Consider the following 12,304-nt stretch of genomic DNA (forward strand, 5'->3'; position numbering starts at 1 on the left):
CACCTCTACTGCCATTTCTAGCTGCCTTTTCAAACCATTCATTGCAAAAGAACTGCTCCTTTCATTTCCTTGGCAGGAGACCTTCCCCACCTATGATAACGATAACTATTTATGGAAAATCTGTGGGCAAAGGAGTTGCTTCAGCAAGACAGAGCATAAATATCCCTCTGTTCAATGACTCTCTGGTCTGTGCGTTGATGGGTCACCAATGCAGTACATAAATCCTCGCCTGAGCGAATCAAGGCAGGCAGTCTTGAGAGATTTGCCCACAGACTTTGCAGTTGCCGACACAGTAAATATAGAAACATGCTATAAATTCCACAACTTTGCTTACTGCCTTCTAACTCCTAATTATCAGGCCCGCTGTGGGAATGGTGTTATTTCTAGCCTTGCTCTGTTAATAACCGCCCTTTTTCCATATAGATTTTCTTCTTCCAGGGTATCAACATACCCCTTCCCCTCTGCTTGCCCACAATACCGGAGCCTCTCACAATATTTAGTGCTCTTATCCTAAAGCCAGGAGGGGAGGGTACCATCCAGACATCTGGAACTGGGACACAAAGTGATTTTCTGCGGGATGAGATGGGAAACGAAGCTCCAGTCAAGCTCCTGCTATTCACAAATGATTGCCTCTTTCGGTGGCTAACAATAAAACACAAATATCTTGTTGTCTGGGGTCCACACAAGCTCCTGAATGATGTTACAGCTGGCTAAGCCAGAAGGATTGATTCAAAGACTTCTTAAATATTGTCTCCCAAACACCTTTAATGTTGTTCTTCAAAGTTGCTTTCCATTAGGATAGGAAAAAATGAGCACTTTTGAAATATTTTATAAAAATCGGGTTTAATCTGGATTGTGCAATTGGATTAGGTGGAAATCAGTTGGGGGCTTTGTTCATTTGCTTTTCCTGTCAAAGTTTAGTCATATGAAGAAAATCATTGTAGGCAGTTTGTTCATTCTTCGCTTTCTGATAGTCCCCAACTCCCGGTAGTACCACAGTTGCATACTGTGTCCTGGATACCTGGAGCTTGTCATTGCATCCCTCTGTTTCATCAGGAAGATGTTTGAAAGCCTCAACAGCCATCCACCTTCCTCTCTGCCCCACTTGCAGACAAGCCCAAGCGCAAATAATTTCTAAGTATACCTGGAAAAAGTTGGAGGTGCTGGGCACCGTTCAGAAGCACTGGTTCTCTCTGGGAGGCCGAGGATGTGGGTTTCACCAAATCTGCTATCGTAGATGTGGAAAAGGCTATCCAAGCTCATCCTGCTTTCGTGGTCAGTAGGATCTAGAGCACCAGCTTCATAAGACTGAGCGTGGTAAGTCTTGGAGTGGGCATGAAGGGAGACTTGAGCGCTATGACAGTTGGGAACGCCATTGTCGCAAAAAGTCAACAGAAAGAGGTACAGCACTAACACCGATGTCTTTTCTCTTTCATTTAGGGAGAGCCCGGCCCTCCTGGTTTGCCAGGCCCACCAGTAAGTATTTTCTGGTTGACATTGACTTGCTCATCCTTTTGAGAGGGACACAATGCAAGAGCTAAGACTTGCTGGCTCATGTTCCTCTCGATCTACAGCAGAATTTCCATAAAGGGTACACAGGAGCGGAGATGCTCAGCACTGGTCCTGGGGACAAACGCATTCTTCTGCTTCATTGCTAGCGGAGGATAAGCATGAAATAAAGCTCACCCATCACCAGTATAACAAAACTGGCAGCAAGCCACATATGCGTGGTTATTTTTGGCATTGGTCTGAGTCTGCTTCAGCTCCTCAGTCTGCCGAGGGGTGCTCAAAATTGTACCAGGTGGCACAGCCCTTTCTACCCCTCTACTAGGAACAGCTTATGAGTAACTGTATGTGGAACTGAGCCAAAGCACTGAAATGAATTTAGGATTTGGATATGGATTCATGGCAAGTTTCATCCCTCTCTGCAGGAATTCTTCCATGTTGCGTGGTGTGAGATTAACGCATTGACAAATGAACTTCCATCTTATAGCCCGTATCAACACACACCATGTTTCTCTTGTTATTACGTTAAAAATAATTGTCTGTTTATCTGATTTAGGGGCCAAAAGGTGCACCAGGGAAGCCTGGAGCAGCTGGTGAAGCTGGATTGCCTGGCCTTCCTGGAGTGGATGTGAGTATTTTGTCATCTTCTCTTAGATCTTTTAAATATTTCACATAGGCATGGGTGTTTTCCCCAGAGAGTCTTATCAACTTTCTCTGTGTCTACTGGAGAAGCAAAGTGGGTCCTGGATCTACATATATGTCTTGCATACCAGGAGAAATTTTAAGAGTTGAAAGCATCTCTTGATTGAATTAAGGAGTATGGGAACAATTTTGAGATGCATAACTGATAGGACGGCACTCTTACAATGAAGCATTGCGGCTCTTCAGAGGTGCACCGGGCAAGTCTGCAGAAATACAGGCATCAGTTGACGTTTCTGGAGCAAACCCATCGAGCCTCAATTCAGAGATCCAGTCGCGCTTATTAGCTGAGGCTTGCTGGTCACGGGCCTGGGATTTGCCCTACAGCTCTGGACAGGTGACTGCACACAGTCAAGTTTTCCCAGCTTACCGACTTACTGCCGTGGTAGCTGGCTGTGGGTAAGGTTTTAGCCAGCCCATTTTCTTCTGCATCAGGCGAGAGGAAGCATTCAATGAGCTTCCCCAGCTAAGCTGCATCTCAGTAAACACCAGTAACAAGACTACTTGGTGGTGTTCATCCATTTACAATGCACAGGGAACAGTACTGATAATTTGCTTCTGTTCCTTTCCTTTGTGATTAATTACAGAGAGAAATAAAATGGTTAGGCTTTCCTGAGATCTTGGCACCCAGATGATTTGTGTTGGTGACAGGGACTTCCTATAGCTCTTGTTACTGTATTTCTCTGTTTTCACACTTATCTTTTTTTTTTTTTACAGGGTTTAACAGGAACTGATGGCCCACCTGGCCCAAATGGGCCTCCAGGAGACCGTGTGAGTACCACATTAGATCCTAAGTCCCTTTAAATGAACATTGTCACTGATTGTATTGATGGTTTCTCATTCCTTTGTAAATTGGTGACATTCGAGTGTTGATTACGATGGCTTATTTATCCGTAAACCCTTGCAGAATACTTGGACCCTTGAAATGAAGCCCCAGATGGCTTTTCATGAGGCAGGGCATGAGATCCATCTTCCTTTCACATGGCGCTGAATGGGCTTGGATAGCCTCAGTGGTGGGAGTGCCAGTGCAGAACAGCGCTGGTGATATTTCGAGTATCTAAAAAGTTCCTTGAAGCAGTCGATAAACTTCGTCATTAAGTCTGTCAAAGTGAAGCTATTTTGGCCTTTATTTTCAGTCCGAGTATGCAGCTCTGTTATGTTTATAATTACTGCTACTGTGTATTAACTGTTTAAACTTTTGCCTTTTGTTAATTCTGGGGCTGTCCATATGGTTGACATTATTAGTTGCTTTGGCATAGACTTCCCTAGCCAGCGTAGCAAGAAATAAAAGGGTTTTTTTCTTGCTTCCTGCATATTACAGCTCTGCTAAGGGGCACCGCAGGGACAGAGAAATTACTGCCTGAGATGTTACAGATGTCCTTCAGATCATCTACAATGGGACTGGAAAGGCACTTAGGTCTCCTTATGACATTAAGAACTAAACATGAATGAGCCATTCAGCACAGATTTTTATCCAGCGTGGCTATTTTCCTGTCTCCCAGGGAAGATAAGACTTGTATCCACAGCTGGTTTATTGGTCTCCTGAACTTGGGGCTACAGTAATGGGCTGAACACACATCACAGCGTGCAGAGGTTAAAAAAGGTTCAATATATCTCCATAATCCATTTGTTGCCCTGAGGAGTTACCCAAGGCTCAAAACTCTGAGTTGTCTCATTTAGTTAAAGGGATGAGTGACAGAGCCATGTATCTTTGATACGCTCTGCTTCCTTCCCCGTGTGCAAGGCAACGTTTGCTCGGCCACTGGGAAAGTTGAGTGGCAGGACCGAAGCATCGTGGTCACAGCTCCGAGCCTCCGTCCGTTGGCACTGCACTAAAAACCATCTCCTTTGCTTTTCCTCGTGCCCGTCTTTCCCCGGGGACCCGGGGCTGCAAAATCCTGACCGCTCGCAGACAGTCTGTGGCAAGAGCCCAGCACCTTCTGGGAACTGATCCCTGATTTTTAAAATAGAAGAGTTCAGGACCACACACAGAAAACTGTGAGCAGTTTTGTGCCCGTGTCACGTTCGGTGGTAGTATTTGCCCATGCCCACTTTAGCACACAGGCTCCTAGTTTGCAGCGTAACGGAGCAGATAATTTCTGGGCACAAGAACTTCCTCTTCAGCTGTTTAGTAGAGGCACACAAATGCTGTTTTAGCACAGTTACCGTAACTACCTGCTCTGATTTGACGTGCTTTCCCATGTCTCGTAACTCAAGCTGTCAGCATGGGGCAAACTTGGGACCTGTTGTCATTTATGGGAGCTTTTCAAGGTCAGTGGTCTGTCTGGAAAATTGTTTTAATTGGTCTAATAAAAGCCTGGAAAAAGAAAAAAAAACCTGTAAATTTCTAGCACTCTAAAAGGGCAGCATTGTTACCCCGACTTTTTCTTCTGCCCAACTTTAAGAGCATATTTCAGTCTCCCAGGAATCACTGAAATAAGCAGGTGTCTACTTACTGTTGTGGGATTGAACTCATGCTTAACGCTGTAACTTTTCTGAACAAGCATGTTTTCCTCAACTGGGGTGTCTGAGAGCGAAGGTGTTGAGCATATGGAAGTGGGCTCACGGAAGACAGTTTTTAGTAATACATTATTGCTAAACATTTCTTTTCCTTCATCAGTCCAACAGTGATTCACGTCTGACCAGGGACGGAGTATTGTGAAGGCAGCACACCAAAATGGTTTTTATGTTAAATACTCCCATCGCTGTCAGCATCCGTTAGCTTTTCTCATGGTTCTGCTTACAGACTAGATCAAGCCTAATTGTTTTTTCAATTAAAAAAATCCTTTATTTTTAGCCAGGAACGAGCTGGGTTCTGACCTCAGTGCTGGATACTGGTGTCCTTCGTTGGAAAGTTTTCAAAGGCCATTTTGAAGTTTGGTGCTTTACACTATAAGCAACGAGGAAAACATAATTATTCATATTTGTTTATGAATGTCATATTAATCAAGTCTTTCCTATGCTCCGTAGTTGTATATTTATAAAGTATATTACTTTAAAGTGAAAAATTATGGTGAGATTGTTTTTTAATCAAAAGAGAAAGAACATTGTTACCAGGAGAATGAGTTGAGTCAGACAATGTTATTAAAATCGAGGTGTAAATTAGAGTCTCTCCTTTGAACTTAACGGAGTCACATCAGCTTGCTCAGGGACTCGATGATCTTTTACCGTACCAGGAATGTTCACTGCTGCCTGCTGCACCTTAAGCCCTCAAAGATATCAGAATTAAGGAGCGTAAAGTGCCAACACTTGGCACTTTGGGTACTCTGCCAACCTTTTGGCATGTCTGCCAAAGCAGAAAGGGGCTATGCAGCTGGCTTCAGTGGGGGCAGGATTAGGGTGCAAAGCAGTAGGTGCCAGGAATTCCATGTTTTCTTTACAGGATGAGATCCCAGCTTGTCCCTTACAACCATCAGCGGTTGTAAGGACTCAGCCTAAAGATAAAAGTGACTGGAAGAAAAGCAGGGTAACCTGCAGTAAGAGAAGTGAATGAGCTGACATTTGCAGCAGAGTTGATTTTTATTGGATTACAGTCCTCTCTTCACAAGACTCCTCTTAATGAGGCCTTGGGCCCTCTGTATCTTTCTCCTTAAGCTTAACAAGGCAAAATATTTCTAATCTCACTCGGTAAGCACAACATTAGGAAAGGGCTGGAGTCGCCCCTGGGATCACAATAAGCAACAGTGTGTTGGGATATTTTCCAGGTCTGCCCATCTGCCTTGTTCTCCTGGTCCTAGGGGTAGATACCATTTAATTCCAGCTCAGGACATCATTCTCGAGATGTTTCTGTGCAGCATTTTGAGAACTTTTGGAAAACAGGTTTGGGTGGTCGGGCTGGCGAGAGGCTGAGGAAGCCTCGTGCTGTAATCGCTCTTTGTCCTCTGCACAAGGAGATGACGGTTTTGCTGGCACTAGTTTAACCCAGTCCATAAATAACGACGTGGTTTGTTCTGTGTTTAAGTCTGTCACCTCCTTACTATTTTAAGTTCTGCTTTTATCCAGAGAGCAACATCAGCTGACAACAATACAAATGCAAGCAAAAAGCTGTCTGCAGCAGGGCCTTGAGAACAACGCGGCTCTTCTGCAGCTCCCGAGCGTCAGCACCGCTTAGAGACGCTCACTGCGAGGGCTGCGTCAGTGCTGTTGAGCAAGCTATTATTTTATTTATCATTCACCCCAAATTACACTGGCATTTCTGCACCTCCACCACTTCTTTTTTTTTTTCTCCCCCCTTTTTTTTTTGCTTTTTAAAAGGAGTGACAAAATTGCTCTGCTCTCATCAGCCGCCTGCCTCTGCTCTTCCTTTCCCCGTCGCAGCCACAGCTGTTTTCAGAGGAGGCTCTCGGACCCGAGAGCATCAGTCAGCAATGCACACACAGTATCTCTTGGAGATATCTTAACAGCTGCTGGCCAAGGTCAACCCACCACCCTGGGGTTTTTTGTTCATTTTTATATTTCCATTTACTTTCTGTTTCAGAATTACTACCTATAACGAATTTTACAGTCTACCGGCCAATGTTGGCATCTTTGCAATGCAACAAAGGGATGAAGAAGGTCTGCCTGTCTGTCTTACTGTCTTTAGTTAAGCAGGAACGTAACAACTTCAAGAATTACTTAATTCTAGTCTAAGACATGACATCACCAAACTCTAGTCAAGCTTAAGAGTAAGAATGCAAATTGGGAAAAGGAGATTGGGGATTTGCCAAGGAAAGCTAGTGAAGAGGCAGAAGCTGCCAAATCTTTGTCTTTGCTTGAAGCAAAAATGTATGAATTAATAAAGTTCACTAGAACGAGTCCAAATCTTCAAATATCCAAGCTAAATAGTTTCAGATAATTTAGTCATTGGATCTACAACATGAATGTATTATGAATGAGAATGTTTCAAATGGATGAAATCCAGTTTATGAACGTTTTGATATTCGTGGAGACTAGACTGAGGCCAGCTGTGACTTGCAGAAGTGTCTGTCTGGTCTTTTAGGAGTAGCTCATGTTTTAGTCTATTCTCTCTCGACCAGCAAATGGCGAAGAAAGTTGCTGGGGCCAGTTCTGAACCTCCATCCCTACTATCTTAAAATGTTCTTCAATCAAGTAATTAATCAGGAATGACAGAGTCATTATTCATAAGCTTCTATCCTTGTATTTGTGAATTCAGCTGAGCATCTCCAGCTGCATGCTGTTACTATAAGACACTGCTGGAGTTTTCAGACAAAGATTGGTGTCAAGGAGGGCAGGCATTGGTGTCTACCCGTATGGAGGTTTCTGTTTTATCCCTGCTAATTTGCACTCTGGTTTATTCCTGTAGGGTGCATTAGGACCTGCCGGGCCACCTGGACCAGCTGTAAGTACCTCCTAGACCTGCATATGTGAAGATGGAGTGTAATATTATGCCAAATCCATCACCAAGACAAGATGGGAAGCCTTGTATCCCAAACAAAGGGATCAAAGCCTGACTGAGTGAGAAAATATTGTTTGAAGTGTTTAAATACGTGTGTGTGACCTGTTCTGGTAGCACAGGGCCTGTTCTCAGTCTCCGAGATGTTAAAAGCAAGCCAGCTTGGGATAAAGACCAGCATATCAAATGCTATCAAAATTATTAGACATTAGATAATGTCTAATAAAAATTAAAAGAAAAAAGAAGAAAAGTAGATAAACTAGAATGTTGTCTTCATAAATGTCTGTGTCCCACTATCACGTCACTGTATGTGGCTTTACTTAGAGATGTCTCGTAGGTAACAGCGATGTAAAGGGAATACAAATTATTAGAGGCAACAAAAGGATTGATTAAGACTCCAGCTCTGCTCTGATTGCAACTTACAATAATTGGGGACAGGGGAGTGCTGAGGAAACTTAAAAGAAAAAAAAAAATTAAGAAGCATTTTCTGAGACTTGCTTTTTTCTCTGTATGTTCAGTTTGTAAGTGATCTCTTACTGTTTTAAATGTTGTTTCCAGGGCAAAGGACTCCCAGGACCTCCAGTAAGTAATGAGGCTCTTTTTCGAAAAAGAGGTTTAAATTATTACACTAGCTTTATTGGACACCTTGAGTGTTACAAACCCACCCCAGGCCTCGGGTCCCTCTCCTGTGCCGGGCGGAGGGATGTGGAGTCCTGCAGGTCGGCAGCCTTGTGGGGTTTTTTATGCTTACCTTACCCCCAGGGAAGCTGGCATAAGCTTACCTTACACCCCAGGGAAGTGGTGTAAATTCAAGGCACAGCAGCCTTCTAATGGCTGGAAGCGACCAGTTCTGGGACAGCTTTTGTTTGGTGGTTTCCTGGAGCATCTCAGAGCTGCTCTGTGTCAGAGGGGATGCAGGTATTGGCAACGTGCGATGATGACAGGAGCACGCTCCGTGGGAAGGTGGAGCAAAAAGAAACATGTGCATTGGTAAACTGATCGTCTGGCTGCAGGACTGGGCTCCTCGGAGGGGTTAGGCAAACGAGTACAGCCAGACTGTTTGTTTGCCCCGGGCTTCGGCAGCTATGTCAGGTTGCCATGGGTGTAAGGATCTTCTCTCTGTTCAACAGGGCCCTCCAGGACCCAGTGGGCTCCCAGGTGGAAATGGATTTCGGGGCCCTCCTGTGAGTTTTTCCTACCATTTGATTCTCATTTACTGAACATGCCACAACCACAGAAGAATGAGGTTCATTTCTGGTCTCTCACCCCATTCTGGAAGCGTGATGCACAAGCCACTACAAGCTCTACAGATGCCCCCGGGCAATGCTTTTCCTTGTATCAGCTTGTGCAGGGTCACCCCAGTCAACCAGTGCAATCCAAAGGTGTGCAACTGCTTGCAGCCATATCTTCCTTTACCAGCTATGGGTAAGGACAAAAAAGCAGCCAATGTCGCCAGATCAGAGATTAGTTACCAGCTGGTGTGTACTTTCAGCATCCTCAAAAGAAGCTACTGCACAGAATGGGTCTGATCTGAGGGAGCATGTCCTGCAGAAGCATGCCATCATTTTTGGGTGCCCACAGCTCCACTGGAGAGGTACAGAGCCAGTGGAAGCAGGGATGGAGGTGCAGGGATATGTTCTTCTGTCCTAATCCCTATACTTCCATATGCATCTGCTTTTCTCTTTGCAGTCATAGAAGCCTCTGCAGAAAGAAAGGTGCAGTTTAGTCCCGTTAGGGATATCTTGCCCCACATTCACAAATATGCAATGGTACTTGGTAGCCACCCTTCCTTTCACTTTTCATTTTCATTTAAATGATTAAGAACGGGAATTCTTACTATTTTTCACTCTTTTCAGGGACCTTTTGGTCTGCCAGGATTTCCAGGGCCTCCTGGACCACCCGGACCTCCCGTAAGTTGAGGCTTGCAAATAAATGTGAGAAAATTCCCATGGGGAGTCCAGAATTTTCTTCTTGCTGCCAAAACATGCACGTTTGTTTTGCTGCCATTGCCTCGAGCGCTCCTTTTCCGGGCAAAGTTTCAGCAGGCCGTAAACGCTGTGCCCCAAGGAAAGCAGTGACTTTTCACTGGCTGCACTTTGGTGTGTTGATTATCTCCTGTTTATTGTCTGTGCTGTGTGGGTGGAGGAACCCAGTGACATCCAGGCTTTATGGCACAGACGGGTCGCAGGGTGGGTTTTCTGTTCTCTCAAGGTTTATATGGTTGCTTGGATCATGATGTGTTCTTGGAGGGCCAGCGAGGAGGGCTTGAGACCAGCAAGTGTCTGTTTTGGGTTTGCTGCGGTATCTCTGGAGGGTTGGAGGGATAGGGAGGTCTTTCCCAAGGAATTTCCCCATCCCGAAGGAGGGCCAGGCACAGCTGCTCTTCTCAAGGAAGAGAAAGCCTCGTCACCTAAGGCCCGAGGCTCTTCCCCAAGCTCATTTGTGCATCTCCAGAAGATAATTACAGCCCTGACATGCCTGTTTTGAGGACTGGTGCTGCTCATAACGCTCTGGGTTCAGGGGCTGCGTTTTACGCTGTGGGGCTGGGTATCTGCCTCGTGCTGATCCAACTGAGCTGGGTCTGTAAAGTGCATTTTCTAGAAATTGTATTTCCTCCTGGTGTTTGTCCTGATGTATTTAAAAGACCACATTTCATGAATTGCAGGGTCTTCCAGGCACCCTTCCCGATGGCGGTGGGGACATTCAGGTAGGTTTTTCTTTATGTAGCATGAAAATATTGTTTGGTTTAATCCTTGATGTGGCTTTCCGTTGGCATACTTGGGTGACTGTCAAATCTTTTAACATGCAGCGTTCAGACCTGCAGACATGGGTCTAAACTGCCGTATTGCAGAATGTGTAAGTGTTGCGTGTGTATTTGCAAGACTGAAATATTCTTTCAAGGAGGTAGATAAGCTAGTGCTGATTTTTTCCTTGATCTTTGCTTTCCAGTTTGCTTTCCAAAATGCAGGTTTTGCATACGTTCTTCATTTACAAAACAACTTCAGCATTTGGTAAATGACAACAGCTTTTCATGCATCTGTTTCCAATCCTGCTTTGGAAGAGGAAAGGTCGTGCGTGTTGCACTGTTTATTTCCATGGATGGTGGCACCGGGTTCCTATGGGCATATGCTTTGTTTAGACCTACTTCCTTATGAGAAAGTCTTGATTCCTGCCTTTCAAGGGAATGAAAGGAGTGTTAAGTCCATGAACGATGGAAGTGACATTTCCAGATTTCACAGCTGTTGTTGTGACAGCATCTTTGGTTTTCTAATTGGCGTGCCCCAAAAAAGCTCAGAGTCAGTTTAGACTGCCTTATGGCAAGTCACGTGGAAGTTAGTAGAAAATGATGCTATTTCTGCAGTTTTAATTTAAGTTACCCTGTGGAATATACTAGAAAATTAAATTGCTGCTACAGAGGTGTAGCCTGAGGTTTTATTAAAAGAAAGAAAAAAAAAAAGAAAGAAAAGCTGCAGAAGAAAGTCTCCTTCCCTATTTATAGTTTTTAGAGCACGGCCTTTTAAGCCCCATTAAATTTCCATGCACGTTCTGATTGGTTCCCAGTCAAACTAGAGTTCCCACCAGGGGCTCACCCACCCCTAGACATCTGCAGATACCAGCTTATTGATATTTGGGTTAATTTGTTATAGGTCCCCTTCTGATAAACTCTAATGCTTGTCCTTGTTTCAGTTAGGTGAGTTGTCTAATGGAAATCAATAGGGGTCAATGAATACATAGAATTAAATATGTTCCTAATGATTTACAAGATACCCATTCAGCTTCACCAGGGAACTGTGGTTCTCCACTATTTTGGACTGTGGACCACTGTCAGCCTTCAGAATTTTTCACAGTCCATGCAGGCATGCTCCAAGTGAAGCAGACCATTCATAAATCATTATTTTGTGGGTTACTGGGGGCCTGAGGACCTGTTTAGCACCTCCTGCCATAGGGAAATGCCGGTGAATACATTACGGCATGAACGAATTAGATTTAGTAGGTTTAGAGCCAAAACCCACATGACCTTTTCTCTTCTCCCTAGTAATGAAACCAGCTTCCCTGGATGCGCTGTGTGTACTTGATAAACCAAAGAGTGTTTCTGTTTCTTGCAGTGCCCGGCTCTGTGCCCACCGGGTCCTCCGGGTCCCCCAGGAATGAAGGGTTCAAGGTAAGAAAAACACCACCTGCAGATACAAGGGTCTGTCTCCCAAAATAAATACCACTATGAACCCCTGGCATTAAACTGTTTTATATACAGTACACGTCCCCTGTAAGCTCCACACCTCTCCAAACCAGCCGTGCATTTGCCTGGGTTTATGCTGTCGAAACAGAAAACCCCTGATACAGCCAAATATGAGACAAGAGGAGGATGAAGGACCTGATCCTGCCCCCTACATGCTGTTCCCGCACTCGTAGCAATAGCTGCCCTGTCACTGATCTCAGTCCTGCAAAGGGTGTAAGCATTCTCCTTCACCTTCAGCAAGGGGCTTTGTGTCCTTCAAGTAACTGCCTGCGCTTACGGGCACGTCGCTTTGTGGCTTTGTCCCTTGCAGGATTGCAACCTTTGTCGGATGGAAGATTTAATTACTGATTTTGACTACGGCCACTTATTCCTACAAATGAAATTTAACCCTTTGCATAGGGTGGGCACAAAGGTTAAAACACCGTGCAAGCCTTGCGAGGTGCAGCTGATGAACAAAAGCAAGCAGAGAG

At 44.7% G+C, this 12,304-nt stretch overlaps 1 protein-coding gene across 1 annotated transcript in view; it reads left to right on the forward strand.

Moving 5' to 3' along the window:
* Nucleotides 1-1,335: 1,335 nt before the first annotated feature.
* The window catches only part of COL9A3 (collagen, type IX, alpha 3), a 34,980-nt gene continuing 24,011 nt past the window's right edge, over nt 1,336-12,304 (forward strand). The window contains 9 exon segments of the mRNA XM_009326888.1: nt 1,336-1,401; nt 2,063-2,134; nt 2,923-2,976; nt 7,508-7,543; nt 8,156-8,179; nt 8,728-8,781; nt 9,454-9,507; nt 10,263-10,304; nt 11,704-11,759. Of these exon segments, the coding sequence (XP_009325163.1) occupies nt 1,336-1,401; nt 2,063-2,134; nt 2,923-2,976; nt 7,508-7,543; nt 8,156-8,179; nt 8,728-8,781; nt 9,454-9,507; nt 10,263-10,304; nt 11,704-11,759 (458 nt within the window).

The sequence above is a fragment of the Pygoscelis adeliae genome, unplaced genomic scaffold (assembly GCF_000699105.1).
Source record: "Pygoscelis adeliae isolate BGI_AS28 unplaced genomic scaffold, ASM69910v1 Scaffold286, whole genome shotgun sequence".
Taxonomy (NCBI): domain Eukaryota; kingdom Metazoa; phylum Chordata; class Aves; order Sphenisciformes; family Spheniscidae; genus Pygoscelis; species Pygoscelis adeliae.